The sequence below is a fragment of the Oryctolagus cuniculus genome, chromosome 2, assembly GCF_051225735.1.
Source record: "Oryctolagus cuniculus isolate XC-2025 breed Fujian yellow rabbit chromosome 2, ASM5122573v1, whole genome shotgun sequence".
Taxonomy (NCBI): Eukaryota; Metazoa; Chordata; class Mammalia; order Lagomorpha; family Leporidae; genus Oryctolagus; species Oryctolagus cuniculus.
Window position 1 is genome coordinate 67,947,397 of NC_142868.1, and position 16,132 is coordinate 67,963,528.

General features: G+C 43.9%; 2 protein-coding genes across 20 annotated transcripts in view; one reads left to right on the forward strand and one right to left on the reverse strand.

Annotated features, from left to right (window-relative positions):
• Positions 1-5,221, forward strand: part of LOC149127801 (DNA-directed primase/polymerase protein-like) — a 37,304-nt gene extending 32,083 nt beyond the window's left edge. The window contains exons 8-12 of one of the 4 annotated variants that reach the window (XM_089325689.1): positions 966-1,052; positions 1,128-1,236; positions 3,059-3,141; positions 3,223-3,269; positions 4,985-5,221. In XM_089325689.1, the coding sequence (XP_089181815.1) occupies positions 966-1,052; positions 1,128-1,236; positions 3,059-3,141; positions 3,223-3,269; positions 4,985-5,218 (560 nt within the window). In that variant the 3' untranslated portion in view covers positions 5,219-5,221. Of the gene's footprint in view, positions 1-962; positions 1,053-1,127; positions 1,237-3,058; positions 3,142-3,222; positions 3,270-4,984 lie in introns of those variants that run through there. The other 3 variants (XM_089325688.1, XM_089325686.1, XM_089325687.1) reach the window with 3 other exon arrangements.
• The window catches only part of LOC127482610 (centromere protein U), a 49,653-nt gene continuing 34,574 nt past the window's right edge, over positions 1,054-16,132 (reverse strand). For 9 of the 16 annotated variants that reach the window (XM_089325639.1, XM_089325638.1, XM_070067778.2 and 6 more), the window contains 5 exons: positions 10,098-10,176; positions 9,837-9,884; positions 8,579-8,640; positions 7,015-7,171; positions 1,054-1,612 (listed from right to left, as the gene is read on the reverse strand). In XM_089325639.1, the coding sequence (XP_089181765.1) occupies positions 1,280-1,612; positions 7,015-7,171; positions 8,579-8,640; positions 9,837-9,884; positions 10,098-10,176 (679 nt within the window). In that variant the 3' untranslated portion in view covers positions 1,054-1,279. Of the gene's footprint in view, positions 1,613-5,293; positions 5,682-7,014; positions 7,172-8,578; positions 8,641-9,836; positions 9,885-10,097; positions 10,177-12,463; positions 12,513-16,132 lie in introns of those variants that run through there. The other 7 variants (XM_089325644.1, XM_089325643.1, XM_070067783.2 and 4 more) reach the window with 3 other exon arrangements.

Genomic DNA, 16,132 nt, shown 5'->3' on the forward strand with positions numbered 1-16,132 from the left:
CCTTTCAAGTAAAATACATCTTACAAAAAAAATAAAAAAACCTTAAATAGAATTTTATTTAATTTTGTTTATTTAAAAGGCAGAGCAGCAGAGAGGTGGGTGGTGGGTGGGATGAGGGAGAGACAAAATGATCTTGTTTTCATTGGTTCACCCGCACAAATGTCAAGTCTGGGGCAGGCTAAAGCCAGGGGCTAGGACATCCTGGTGTCCCAAATAGGTGCTTAGGCCATATTCTGCATAGGCACGTTAGCAGGAAGCTGGATTGGAGGCAAAGCAGCCCGGACTCACATCAGCACTCTGATACAGGATTCCAGTGTTGACAGTAGCAGCTTAGCCCACTGCACTACAACATTAACCCCTCCATGAAGTTTTAAATGCATCATTCTACATTACAATAGAGTTTTAGGTAGAAATATAATTGAACTGTTAGTGCCCCCTAAAGACCACAGGGAACACACCCATAGCAAGGAAGTTGAGTCAGTTAGTCCTGGAAACAGTGGGAGGCTGCTTTGTAGGAAGGCTGGGCTTGTTCCGAGTTGGGTGTTGTCAGGGACAGTTCTGGGTAGCTCTGTAGCCGTTATCTAGAATGCAGGCGGGCTAGAGGGAAACTGAAGCTATGGTGGTACGGCCACAGCAGTTGGCCAGAGTAGGGGGCCAGTTGGTGATTTTTGTGGTTTGCAAAATGCTCATGTTCTGACTGTTCAGACATGATTACAGAGTGCTCTCGTTTTAGTCGTGAGTCCTCATGACCACAGAGTGGCCTTATCAATGTTATCTACTTCCCTGTAGGATAAAAGAACCTATGAGCTAACTGCAAATTGCCAAACCACCCCCCCGCCCAAAAAAACACCCACCCAAACTGGAAGGGTTGCAAAACCCGTAACTGTTCTAAACAGCAACTTAAAATTTAAGTTCTCAACTTTCAGATGTTACAATTTTTAAATAATTCTTCTCTGTTGCAGTAGGAACCATCGAAGGTTTTCAGTGTTCACCCTACCCTGAAGTCGATCAGTTTGTTCTTTCCTTGGTGACTAAAAATGACATTAAAGGAGGTACAACTCATCTTATTTTTTATTAACTGTTATATGATAGAGTCATGATATCGTTAGAAACATTCTTTATTTTAGGAATTAGGCGTTGGAGCTACTTTTTCCCAGAACAGTTGTTGGTTTATGATATTTTCAAATATCGCTGGTGTGAGAACATTGGAAGAGCCCACAAGAGTAATAACATCATGTAAGTAATCTTGTTTATTAATGCTGAGATGTATTCTGAATGTTTATAACTTTTTTTTAAAGATTGTTTTTAAATTTATTTGAGAGGCAGAGTTAGAGAGATGGAGAGTCAGAGGTCTTCCATCCACTGGTTCACTCCCCAAAAGGCTGCAATGGCAGGAACAGAGGTGATGAGGAGCCTGGAGCCAGAAGCTTCTTCTGAGTCTCGTACGTAGAAGCAGGGGTCCACTGCTTTCCCAGGCCATAAGCAGGGAGCTGGATCGGAAGAGAAGTAGCCAGGACACAACTGGTGCCCATTTGGGATGCTGATGCTGCAGGTGGAAGCTTAGCCTACTAAGCCACAGCACTGGCCCCATGTTTACAACTTTGAAATAAAGCTGACAATATAAAAATGTAACAAGTTAAACTAATTAGATTATTACATTTGTTGGGGTTTATAATATTCAGAGATCTTATTACATTGCTTCTAACATACAGCAGCTTTATTTGTCCTTTGATAAAATGACATAGTCTATAATCTTGAAGACTGAAGTAAATTAAGGACTAAAAAGCAAGCAGCAGGCAGGGAGTGGATGTGATGAAAAGGGTGTTCTAGATACCTGTGGAAGTGATTGAAACTGGGCCGATTACGGCAAGACGACAACTCCTCAGTGCTACAGAGCTGGAGGTTAAGGCTGTGTTAACTGAATATAGATAAATCACACATTACTGAGCTATTGGATGCTTGTTAGAAATGCCAGGCCCTGTTTTAGGTAATTTTTTAAAATGCTCCTGGCAAAACAAGAGGAAGTAAAAAGATGAAGTAAAACTAGAAATATAATTTAAAATAATAAAGGGATATAGACAGAAGGGGAATAAAACAGAAATCTAGTTACAACATGGGAAATGTTATTTCATATTTAATGTCAAAGCTGATACTCTTACATAGCACATGTGCTAGAAGGGGGAGATGATCCAAGTGTGTGTTGGAAAATGTGTGGCATGATTCAGTGCTATGGTTGATATTCTTAAATTAAAAACAATCTTGAAAAGCTCTATTCTTGGGCCACTGTTGTGGCCTCGCACAGTAAGCTGCAGCTTGCAGTGCTGCTGTTCCATGCCAGAGCACCAGTTCAAGTCCTGGCTGCTCTCCTGTCCGTCTAAAGCGCCTGGGAAAGCAGCAGATGGCCCAAGAGCTTGGGTCTGTCACCCGTGAGGGAGATCTGGGTGGAGTTCCAGGCTCCTGGCTTTGGCAGTTTGTAGCCACATTGGGAAAGAGCCAGTGTGGAGAGAAACCTCTGTTGCTTCCATGTGTGTTTCCCTCCCTCCCTCCCTCCCCTTAAAAATAAATAAATCTTAAAAGAGAATTATATGCTCAATACACCAAGCTGTCACCAAAAAAGATCCCCACAGTCCTATAACCCAGTGAAAACTACAGTTAGCACTGATGCATCTTTCTAGTCTTCTGTGCGTGGACATTTACAAAAAAAAATAAGATTATATCCAATTATTTTTAGCTGTGAAATATTACATGTAATAGTATATATATGTGTAAGTAATATGCGCCTCTTAAAGACCAATGCTCAAATTCCATTTTGTGTAATTTGATGGACACAGGGAGAGAGCTGTTCTATCTTTCGGGGAGATCTTCTGTCAGCGTGTGTGTTTTTCTCCTGAAGTCCATTTTGTGTGATATTTTAGGCAACTGGTTTTGTTTGTTGTGTATCTTCTTTCGTTTTTACTTTTTAGTTGAAGATTTAGTCATGTTTCTTTTAGACAGCATTGAGTTGGATTTAATTTTCTATACAGCTTAGGTATTAATACTTTTCTTTTTTTAAACAAAGGATTCTGGTTGATCTGAAAAATGAAGTTTGGTATCAAAAATGTCATGATCCTATATGTAAAGCAGAAAACTTCAAAACTGACTGTGAGTTATTAATTTTTACATTTACCATAAAGTAAAAGTTAATGTTTACATAAAAATAGTTTTACTATCTTTCTGATTCAGGTTTGCCATTACCTGCTGAAGTGTGTCTTTTGTTTCTTTTCAAAGAGGTAAGTGCAGTTTTGTATCATTGTCATTACTAAGTCTTGGTATTATAGTATAAATGAACCAGGAGCACTGTCCACTAAGCTTTTTTTTTTTTGACAGGCAGAGTTAGGGAGAGAGAGAGAAAGGTCTTTCTTCTGTTGGTTCACCCCCCCAAATGGCTGCCATGGCCAGAACGCTGTGCCGTGCCAAAGCCAGGTGCTTCCTCCCAGTCTCCCATGCGGGTGCAGGGGCTCAAGCACCTGGGCCATCCTCCACTGCCTTCCCAGGCCACAGCAGAGAGCTGGAAGAGGAGCAGCCAGGACTAGAACCCAGGGTGCCGGCGCCACAGGCGGAGGATTAGCCTAGTGAGCCGTGGCACCCGCCTCCACTAAGCTTTTTAAGCACAATGTTTGTAACACATTGTTTTCACTTGAAGATCCATCTTGATGATTTTCCTACCTCAGTATATATTTAATAACACATACTTCATTCTTTACTGCATAAGATTTAGTACACTTTAACCAGTCCTAGACATTAAAGAGGTTTCTGGTTGTATAAACCAAAATACCCTTCTTTCTTTCTGGCACAGTGCTTGCAGCAGACATATCAGAGTGCCCAGTTCTTGTCTGCCTCCTCTGCTTCCTGCAGCCCACATGGGAGACCTGGATTGCATTCCAGGTTCTTGGCCTAGCCCTGGCTGTTACGGTTATTTGGGGGGAGTGAACTAGTGGATGTGGGATCTTTGTGACTCTGCCTTTCAAATAAAAAAATTGCATATACCCTTTGCTGCCATTTTTTTCCCCCAAAGATTTATTTGAAAGTCAGAGTTACACAGAGAGAGGTCTTCCATCTGCTGGTTCACTCCCCAACTGGCTACAACAGCCAGAACTGCGCCAATAGGAAGCCAGGAGCTTCTTCTGGGTCTCCCACGAGGGTGCAGGGGCCCAAGCACTTGGGCCATCTTCCACTGCTTTCCCGGGCCACAGCAGAGAGCTGGATCTCAAACCGGTGTCCGTAGGGGATACTGGCACTGCAGGTAGCAGCTTCACCCACTATGCCAGCAGTTTTAATCGTGGTTTGACAATCTAGTAATACCACCAAAATTTCTTTCAAAGATCTTTATTTGCCCAAATAATTTAAAATCTTCCTCATAATATTACAACATTTTTATCTGGGCTCATATTTTTAAAACCAGTAAGTATACATAATACTCTGTGGGGCCTTTCCTTTTTAAGGTTTATTCTTCCATCCACTCCCCAAATGGCTGCAACAGCTGCTTCTGGGTCTCCCACGTGGTGCAGGGCCCAGCTGGGACTTGAACCAGTGCCCCTACAGGATGCTGGTGCCCCAGGCGGAGGCTCCACACCTAATTTAAGCATGTAGCTGAGGAATAAGGACATTGTTACTTGGCTATGGGACATGAAGTTAAGGAAATTTAACATCACTATTATCTCATGTAAGCCTTAGTGATTAGTCCTTGGCAGTTTGTCTTTAACAGGTACACAGGCCACTTGAACAGTTAAGTCTGTCCTTGCTGTAGCACCTGCTGGGGATGCTGAAACATCTGTGCCACAGAACTGCAGGCAGTTTCAAATGGGGAGTCTAAGGAGTATCTGAGCCAACTCCAGAAACAGTTAATATTCTCACTCCTATCGAACTGGTCTTAAGATCTTAATATGTGGTGATTTCATTATATATTCAGTCTATGTAGAATTACAACTAGATTTTTTTTTTAAAGGAAGAAGAATTTACAACAGATGAAACTAGGAACCATGAAACCACGAGCCCTCATAAACCATCCCCAGGTGCATCCTCTGACCCTGGCTGGGACAATGGCATGGATGATGCTTGCTTTTTAGAAGCCACTGAAGATGCTGAATTAGCAGAGGCTGCAGAGAGCAGTCTTCTGCGTCACAGTAGTGGAGTGGATGAGATTCCTGATGACCTCATTATGGAAGTATTACAAGAGTAGCCAACTGTGGACATTACATAAGCAGCTGTAATCTGCGAGATTTGTAACAAAAAATTATATTCAGTCTGTCAAATGTTACTTGGAAAATAATGTAAGTAAATCAATTTTATTGGAAATTAACTGTAGTATTTAGTCTATGTTCACATTGTCTTAATTTTACAGGTTAAAACATACATGTTTGGGGCTGATTCAGATAGGGTTTCAACATTTTTAAATTACTCAAGACATTATCCTAAAAGGATCATGGCCTCTAAAACTATTAATCAGTACTAAATCCTGGGGACTGGACCCTACTTGTTTTCAGAGGCCGCAGGGGAGTAAGTTGGCACATTTCAGTACGGCTGTCTCCTCAGTGCTGGTCAAGGAGATTCTCTAATTGGTGGTTGATATTTTGCAAATGATTTTCAGCTCCCAAAAAGGTTCTTGCTTTAAATAACAGAGCTGGAAGGCTGGATGAATCATACTGTTGAAAGAAAATAATTCAGATTAGCTAATATCAAAAACTCTTACAATCCTGTCTTTACATAGTTCAATCTGAAACCAATGGAAAAGATCTAACTTGTCAACTCCTCTTCCTTTCACTTTTACAATTGGTTTTAATTCATTTCCTTAGGATAGAATTCATAGAACGTTGCAAAGGAGTGGCTCTGTACATCTGAGTGCCTGGGGCAGGTCAAGACTTGGTTTGAGCAAGTCTGTCTGATCTCATGTCTATTTTAAAACACACAACAAAAAACATTAGGCAGGTTTACTTTTACTGGAAGAACCAAAGGATGAGAACACCCAGCTTATAATAGCTCATAAGGGGAAAAAAAACTCTAAATCCACTCTAAGAAAACTTTAATCATGGAACTGATCCTTCCAATAAGACAAAATTACTATGCAAGTCGAACAAAATCAACTCATGAGTTTAAACTAGTAAGCCAACCCAAAATTGATTAAATTCCTCTTTAGTTTTCTGACTACTACCTAGAAAACAGTGGATTTTTTTCCTGGCATACAATTTACCATATGTTGAGAGAATTCAAGAGCCTAATTAAGACACTAAGCACCTGCTCTCAGGGAGTGGAGGGAGGAGAACTTGCTTGGTGCTACAGGTTTAGTTTAGGAAAAGAGGTGAGGCCGAGAACACAGCTGGGAGTGATATGGTCTAAAGGTACAGTCGCTGAATTTGTTTTAATGAAAGTGGTTGCTATTTTTCTAAATTTAATAACCAAGTCCACTTAAGCTTTAGACTAGTTAGGTACTTTGGGCTCAGGAAAACTGCATCAGTGTCAAAATTTAAAGCTGAATTTAGAAAACAAATCTGGTAACATTTTATGTAAAATTATACTAGGTGGACAACTTAAAGTGTATATTAAAAAGTCCAGAAATGGGGGCCACTGCTGTGGCCTAACAGCATCCCATATGAGCACCAGTTCATGTCCCGGCTGCTCCCTGCTGATGGCCTGGGAAAAGCAGTGGGAGACCCACGTGAAGGTCCTGGCCCAGCACTGGCTGTTGCAGCCGTCTGGGGGCGTGAACCACTAGAGGGAAGATGTCTCTCCTCTACCTGTGACTTTCAAATAAAAAATTTTGTAGTTACTTTTTTTATTAATCCAATAATATTGCTTTTTCTTGCCATTTATAGATAATGGCTTTTTAGATACATGTACCAAGAACATGAGCTAGACATAAAAAATGTGGTTGTGCAAAGCCTACTCTTCCCTTATTGAACTCAGTGAGCCCGGGTTTTCCTGTACTGCTGCAGCTCCCCTCCTGAGGCAGAGTCGAAAGTAAAAAAAACTCCAAGTTACCGTTTCCTTTGTGTCTGGTTCTTTCTCTTGAACATCTGAGTACTCGTGATAGAGCTGTTTTAAATTAGATAGGAAATCTGCTGCCGTCCTCAGGGATGACTTTCTCTCCTTAAGTTCGTCGTATTTTGTTTGTAGCTGTATCAGCTGGGGCTCTAACCTAGCGCGAAAAGAAGTACACCGGGTGAAGGATGGAACACCAGGGTGGTGGCTGCTCCGTCTACCTTCAGCTCTGACAGCAGGAATGCATGAAAGGCTCCGGGTTTCAATTTGAAATGTAGGAGAAAGGCAGCTTTCAGCCTCGCAGATGAGCCGCTGGGGCCAGCTGCGTCAGCTCTCAGAGAGAACTTGGATCTTATAGACAAAGGGAATAGAAAAGGAGTTTTATTTTGTTACATAAAAAAATGCTAACTAAACTCTTGTCTACTATGATGTCACAACATAAGTCCTGTAAGCTGTCCTTTACAGTGGACAAGTGCAGCGTTTTGTTAGACTCACTACTGAGCTGGCAGAATTGGGGTCTGACAGCGAATCCTAGCTCCCCCACTTCTGTGGGGTTTGACTGTTGGTATGTTACCTCTCCGTGCCTAGTTTTCCCAACGTAAAGTTAAAACAATAATCTACCTCTCCAGTAGAAAAGGAACTAAAGAAGTGTGTTTTTAAAATATGTAATGAAGCCTTATCACCAGAGATAATAACCTCCCTCAGTGATGACAGGGATGATCAAAGGGTGAAATCAGGAAAGCGCCCCGCACCCAGGGGACTGCTAGATGTAGGCTGTCGTATTACCTTGGCTGTTCTTAGCTGTAGCCTGGGCCAGCACCTGTCTGTAGTCTAAATTTGGAAACCAAAGGACTAGACAACCAATTCTCCCTCTTCAACTCCTGCGACAGTACTTTGTGCTTCACTGTCTTGTCTACCGGCCTTTCTCAGCTGTCGTACACCTTCAGAGCAGACAGCCTCCCTGGTACTGCTTTACTATCACACTCCCAGCTCACGCAACAGGTACAGAAGAGCAGGAAGAAACACTTGCAGGCTGCTCTGGGCTCCAGTCTTTGCAACCAGACCCCGGCTGGCCAGTTCTGGGAATGTGGATTCACATGAGTGCCACCCACGGTGTTTGTGTTTCACCAACACAAACTGCCAACATTTATACAGCACTTAACCATGTGCCATCCCCATGAAGCACTTCTCACAACACCCAATGGTCTGTTAGATAGCATTACGCCTTTATACTAAAGAGGGAACGGAGTTATTAACAGGTTAAGTGACTTGGCTAAAGTTGCACGGGCAGTGAGGGGCCGAGCCTGGATTCAAAGCCAGGCAGTCTAACTGCATTAATTTATGCATGAATTTAATTGGGGTGCCACTCAGGCCACAGCTGAGAGAAGTCGGGACATCAGCGGCAAATCCTCCCTTGCTAATGGGGGCTACAGCGACGTAGCATAACCTGCCCTCACTGAGCATCCAAATTCAAAGATAACCTGGAGTTTTCGTATGGCACAGCAGCAAGTATTAACTTGGGTTCCTTGAGGTATGTTCTGTCACAGGACTGTTGCTATCTTACCGAAGCAGTTCATCCTGGACTTCAACCAAACGCTGCCTTTTCTTCTTGATATCTGCAATCACCTAAGTAAGAGTAATTTCTTTGTTAATTTTGTGATGTGTACTGCCAGGAAAAGAGGGAACCTTGGAATAGTGTGGGTGGGGGATCTACTTCAGGATGATCTGGAGAAGGTGAGGGGCCAGATCCTCAGTAGATCCCATGAGCTAGACAGATGTGATCTTGCAGGACAGTGTTGTGATCTGTTTTGTATTTTTTTTTTTTTTTGACAGGCAGAGTGGACAGTGAGAGAGAGAGACAGAGAGAAAGGTCTTCCTTTGCTGTTGGTTCACCCTCCAATGGCCGCTGCAGCCGGCACACCGCACTGATCCGATGGTAGGAGCCAGGTGCTTCTCCTGGTCTCCCATGGGGTGCAGGGCCCAAGGGCTTGGGCCATCCTCCACTGCACTCCCTGGCCACAGCAGAGAGCTGGCCTGGAAGAGGGGCAACCGGGACAGAATCCAGCATGCCGGCGCCGCAAGGCGGAGGACTAGCCTAATGAGCCGTGGCGCCAGCCTCTGTTTTGTATTTTTAAAACTATTTCAATAAGTTTTCTTATCTCAGAGGTCTCATTAGTCACTACCTAATACTCTGCTGTTGGACATCCATAAACAATGTAGAAATGACCAAAATGAGATTACAGTTGAAAGAAAAAAAGATGTGTAATTGCCAGAAGACAAATGTATATTTCTCAAGGTCATTTCTGTTACCAATGCAGAGGAACAGTGACTTTGCACTCCTGGATTCGTGGAAGTTTGGTGGTGCAACCTCTGAGGTCATTCGGTCCATTCATTCACAAACAAGCAAAGGGGAATCCCGTGTTCACTGGCTTGTTTCCCACTGCTGCCTACTGAGGGGGCAGAGCCAGGACTACAGGTGAGGTCTTAGGACTCCTAACCTGGTGTTCTTCCCGGCTGCCCTTTTGCCTTAGACAGTGCTCTAAAAGGTTTTGCTTTTTGACACCCACAAAAGCAATAAATGTACATTACTCAACATGTACCCATATAAGGGACCATTTTGGACGTTGATAGCCATTTTTAGACCAACTGAGACATCTTTCAAAAAGATTTAATAGCACTTCCTTGAACATCAACCAAATAAGAGTCTAAAAAGATAAAAATTCTTACACAAAATTCTAAAGGCAGCAAACCCCAAAGTCAGGTCCTAACCACCTGTGTTAGTATCGTGTAGTCACATCACCCTAATTGCTGATGTCACTTACCTTAGCGTTCTTCCTTTTCAGGTTTTTCAACATCTGGGCTTCTTTAAGCTGTATGAAACGAAAGATAATTCCTGTGCATTTCCCAAGATTAATCATTTTGACATAGGTTACATTTAATTTAAAAATAGCATGTAAAATATGAGTAGTGCTAATGACTTTATTACCATATTGCCAGAAAATGCAAGCTTTTCTATGCTAACAGCATACTGCCTCAGGATAAGCTGAAAAACCTTAGGCCAAGAAATTTGTCAGTGAGCTTACCATTTTGATGAGTTCTTCTTTAATATTACAATGAAATTTATTGATGGCTTCTTTACAAATTTTAGATTCTATTCTTTCTCTGTAGAGGAGTTAAAAAAAGGGATCAAATTAGGTATCATGAAGGATTTTGAAATGTGTTTCTCCGGCTTAGCATATGTAATATACATGCACAACTTGGCATGTACCATTTAAAAAAATTTAAGATGTAATATTCAGCCTGTGGTACTTTCTCAGACAATCTAGGAAACATGTCTCAGCAAAGAAAATGACCAGAAGTGCCCTTCACCAACGGATGGGCAAGCCAGAGAGTGGTCGTGCCCACGCTCACACTGTTAAGCAACCCTGCGGTGAGAACCACATCTGATGGCTCACCCCAGTGACCCAGGGACCCTCTTCAAATCACCTTAGCTGGACTACCTCCTTCCTCTTAGAACCATTAACTTAACGACTTTGGGGTTTAACATGCTGCATGAGTTTAGAGGCAAATCATACTCAAACCAGAACACGTGAGCTCCTATATTCAATTTATTTAATTTCTTCTCCAATTTTTACTATTAGTCTCCTGCTTACTTTGGGTTTCCTTTGCTTCTGTACCTGGATTGCTAAGATGAGTTAGATGACTGATGCACTGCTTTCCTGGCATCCCATATTTTTCACTTTAGTTCAAACACATTTAGTTTTCTGTTAAGATTTCTTCTTTGACATACATGTTCTTTATAAGTATGTTGTGGCCGGCGCCGCAGCTCACTAGGCTAATCCTCAGCCTGCGGCGCCGGCACACCGGGTTCTAGTCCCGGTTCAGGGCGCTGGATTCTGTCCTGGTTGCCCCTCTTCCAGGCCAGCTCTCTGCTGTGGCCCGGGAGTGCAGTGGAGGATGGCCCAAGTGCTTGGGCCCTGCACCCCATGGGAGACCAGGAGAAGCACCTGGCTCCTGCCATCGGATCAGCACGCTGCGCCGGCCGCAGTGGCCATTGGAGGGTGAACCAACGGCAAAGGAAGACCTTTCTGTCTACTCTGTCAAAAAAAAAAAAAAAAGTATGTTGTTTAATTGCCAAGTATTTAAAAATTTTTTTCCAGCTATCTGTCTGCAACCAGACACTGTAAGATTTCTATTATTTTACATTTCTTAGGGTTGTGTTTTTTATGGCCTAGATTGTGATCTGTCTTGACAAATATTCCTTGTGATCTTGAGAAGAATGTGTATTCTGTGTTGCTGAAGTAGCCTGCAGTCTATAGCTATCCATAATAGGTTGAACACCCCTCATCTAAAAACCCAGCATCCAAAACGCTCTGAAATCCAAAATGCTGAGTGCCAACATTACACTCAGTTTTGGATTCTTGGATTAAAGACACTCAACCAATTAAGTGTGCAGGTATTCCAAAATCTGAAAAGCTCAGAAATCAAACATTTTCAGTCCCAAACACTTCAGATAAAGGACACTCAGCTTGTACAGTGTTTCTTATCTCTGGCATTTGTTTTACTGTTTGAATTTAGAACTCTTGGGAGCAGGGGTTTGATGCAGTGGTGAAGCTATTGCTTGGGCGGCCCATAGCCCACATCAGCGTGCCTGGTTTGAGTTCCAGCTCTGCTTCGATTCTAGCTCCCTGCTGACTTGCACCCCTGGAGGCGGCAGGTGGTGGCTCAGTGTTGGGTCCCTGCCAGCCATGTGGGGGACCCGGACTGACTTCCTGGCTCCTGGATTTGGCCTGGCCCAGCCTCGGCTATTGTAGGCATTTGGGGAGTGAACCACAGTAGATGGAAGAAATCAGTATCTCTCTTCCACCCCTTCCCTCTCCCTTTCAAATAAAATGAAAAAAAAAATTAAACAATAATTTGTATCTCTCTGCTGTATCACTCATTTTCTCCAAAGGTACAAATGGTCATGAAGCACCTGAAAAGACACGCAACACTAACACGAGGGGAATGCAGACAGGTCTACATGGCACTCTACTCACTGGGATGACTACTGTAAACACCACCAGAACACAGGTGTTGGCAGGAATGCGGAGAAAGAGACACAAATAACTGGAAGGACATTCCATGCTTATTGACTAGAAAACTTAATACACAGATTCGCTGCACCTCCTATCAAAACTCCAGTGACATTTTTTGCAGCACTAGAAAAAATCCTAAAATTCATGTGACTATCAAAAGACTCCAGAAAGCCAAAACAATCTTAAGAAAGCTGCAGGCCTCATACTTTCTGATTTAGAAACATATTACAAAGCTACAGTAGTCAAAACAGGATGGCACTGGAATACAGACAGAAACACAGACCAATAAGACTGCATAGCAAATCCAGAAACAAACTTTCACGTACACTGGGGGCTTCTGATCATCAGTGTGGTGCCAGCACTACATAATGGGGAAGGCAGGCTCTTCAGCAAGGGGTGTTAGAAAATCTGCAGGTCCACCTGTAAAATAAGTGAAGCTGGCCCTTACCTTACACTATGCATACTTCAAAATGCACTCAGAATGCATTAAAGACTAAAACAGTAACATCCTAAGTGGAAAAAATAGGGATTGCATGTCACATCAACACACAGATAACAAAAGCAAGAACAGACAAATGGAGCTGCATCCGTTTAAAGCTTCTATTTGCCTTAAAAAGGAAATTCTGACAACATGGCCACCACGTGGATTAACCCTGAGGACAGACGCGTGAAATAAGCTAATTACAAAGGGACGCATATGAGGGGTCTTCAGAAGGTTTGTGGAAAATGGATTTTAGGGCAAAACTATGCATGGGTTTCAAAATTTTGTGCACCAAAATAACTATCTTTTAATTCCATTTTGTTTTTAAGTACCCTCAAATGTATGATCCCACTTATGAGTTACACAGAGTAGTCAAGTCTGCAGAACAAAGTAGAAGAGTGCTTGCTAGGGGCTGGTGAGAAGGGGATAGTTTAATGGACACAGGTTTGGGCTTGACCAGATGAACAGTGTCTAGAGCGGGGTCCACAACAGTGACAATCTACTTCACACTGCCGACCTGTGCACTTACAAATGCTTAAGATGGCAAGTTTTATGACGTCATGTTATCACAGGTACAAATTATACGTCCTATCTTGTGAAGAAGAATTTCTAATTTAATATAGATACCAAATTTTCAGATGTGAAAAAAATTTTTTTGGCCAGCACTATGACTCAATAGGCTAATCCTCCACCTGTGGCGCTGGCACACTGGGTTCTAGTCCCGGTCGGGGCACTGGATTCTGTCCCGGTTGCCCCTCTTCCAGGCCAGCTCTGTGCTGTGGCCAGGGATTGCAGTGGAGGATGGCCCAAGTCCTTGGGCCCTGCACCCCATGGGAGACCAGGAGAAGCACCTGGCTCCTACCATCGGATCAGCGCGGTGCGCCGGCCACAGCAGCCATTGGGGGATGAACCAACAGAAAAGGAAGACCTTTCTCTCTCTCTCTCTCTCTCACTGTCCACTCTGCCTGTCAAAAAAAAAATTTTTTTTTTAATAAGAAAAACGGGCCAGGCCTCTCTGCTGCGGTTCATTCTAATGATGATAAACTGATGGATTCTATCAGCCACAAGGTGACAGTCTACACAGGATGCTCAGACACAGCTCTTTCAAGTTTAGTGCCTTAAAAAACCTGGCCACTTCATGCAGACCTAGTTATGGAGTATCCTAAGAATGTGTGATGTCTGCATTTCATGACATACTTCCTTGCTTATACACACTGACATACTGCTTACAACGAGCGAGTCTGTTGACAAGCAAAAAAAAATTGTTCAGGCTTGTCACGTGTATTACAAATAGCAGACCCCCAAACAGGTGTTTATTTGGAAAGTGGGAAGTGTTCCACGTGGCTGAGAACCTAGAGGTTGCAAAAACACAAGATCAGTGATTTCACAGGAATTGTTTGATGCAACAAAAAACAATGTTGTTTTGTAATTTTAAAAGTCTGTGAAAAATGCAAGTGAAGTATTCTTTATCCAAACTGCCGGGGACCAGAAGCATTTTGTATTGCAATTGTTTTGGATTTTGGAGTATGTGCATATACATAATGACACTTCTTGGGGCTGGGACTCAAGTCTAAACATGAAAATTCATTTATATTTCATATACACCTGAAACACATGGCTTAAAGATAATTTTATGCGACATTTTAAGTATGTGTTCTGACTGCAGTCTGTCACATGAGGTCAGGTGTGGAATGTTCCACTGTGGCTTCATGTTGGTGCTCAGTTTCAGATTTTCAAGCATTTTAGGTCCTGGATTTTCCAATCTGTCCCTTTCCTAAGTCACTTCCCAAGAACTTAATATGCTAAGGGTAGGCATTTATTTATTATTTTCAAGACTGTTTTTATTTATTTGAGAGGTAGAGTTACAGGCAGTGAGAAGGAGAAAGAAACAGGTCTTCCTTCCCGTTGGTTCACTCCCCAATGGCCACAATGGCTGGAACTGCACTGATCTGAAGCCAGAAACCAGGAGCTTCTTCTGGGTCTCCCATGTGGGTGCAGGGACCCAAGGACCTGGGCCATCCTCCACTGCTTTCCCAGGCCACAGCAGAGAGCTGGACTGGAAGAGGGGCAACCAGGACTCGAACCAGTGCCCAAATGGGATGCCGGTGCTGCAGGCGGAAAATTAACCTACTGTGCCATGGTGCTGGCCCCAAGGGTAGGCATTTCTTTAGCCCAATGATTGAGACACCCACATCCCATATCAGAGCTCCTAGGTTGGATAACTGGCCCTCATTCCCGATTCCAGCTTCCTGCTAATTCAGACCCTGGGAAGCAGTGCTGGTGGCTCAGGTAACTTGGCTCCTGCCATCAGGTGGGAGACCTGGATTGAGTTCCTTCCTCCTGGCTTCGGCCCGGCCCAGGCCCAGCCCCAGCCATTGTAGGCATTTGCGGAGTGAACCAGCAGATGGATGCTCCCTCTATCCCTCAAACAAATAAATAAAAATTTAAAATATACTAAAAGGTAAATTAACAAGGCCAGTTTCCCTAAAATATCCCAAGTCTATAGTAAGTCTTTAGGTGATTTATGAATGAGAAAAGGATAACAAAAGCCAGTGTTGGTGCGTTAAGAGAACCAGTTTTAACAGCAAACTGGCTCTGGATTATAGAGCAGAGAAGAAAAAACCAGGCTCTCCTCACAGTGACACTGCTGAGTTCTAGTGTGACAGACCCGCCCCACGCCACATCAATGCGGGTGAACCCCAGAGGGGAACCGCCACAGAACCAGACAAGGCTGTGAACCCCAAGGGGAGGGATTCTGAAAGGGGAAAGGTGAGAGCTGAGGCTGTGGCTGGCTATTGAGGGCCGGCTCCTGTGTCTTCCCCACCGTCCCCGCACACACGGCCTCCCAGACACCTGTCACTGGCAGGGATTCGACCCTGTCTCCTGGTCCTCAGGACTAAAGGCAGCCCCGGGCCTGTGAGGCCTGGGGAATAGTGGGGAGACTGACCTTGGGCAGCTGTTTCCTCACCTTTCCCAGGGAGTGACCTACCCTCCTGGCACTGCTCTCTGCGGGGCCTGGGGTGACGGCCAAGCGACTGGGCTTCCCGCTCCCCGGCCCTGCCGCCTCCATCCCTGGCACTCCTGTCTCCTGACAAGCTCCCAGGCCAGAGAAGCAACGCCAGAGCAGCACAACTGCTCCCAGAGGAAAACCCCTAGGAGAGCTGATTCCATCAAATGGATTTTAGACAGTATTCCCAGGATGCTAACCAGGAACGACGCGAACTGAAGGCACAAAAAAGAACCAAGCAGAAATAGATATAAAAACCAAAACAGTGCAACAAACAACAAATGGGATAAATGGCTGCATGCATGCGTGCATCTAAGAAATACATTAGCAGACCTTCCCACTTCTAAGTCAGGAAAAACAAAGGATAGTCAGAAGCTGTCAGCCCACCGAGGCCCCCCCCGATGAAACGGCACAGAGCGTTCACCTGGAGCCTCGTGGGCTGCTTGCTGCGGGGAAAGCCCCCGCACCTGCTGAGACAATATGCTGAGCCACGTGCCTTTCTGCACGCCCCCCAGACACCCTACCAGGGTCCGTGTGGTGCCTGCACCTCCC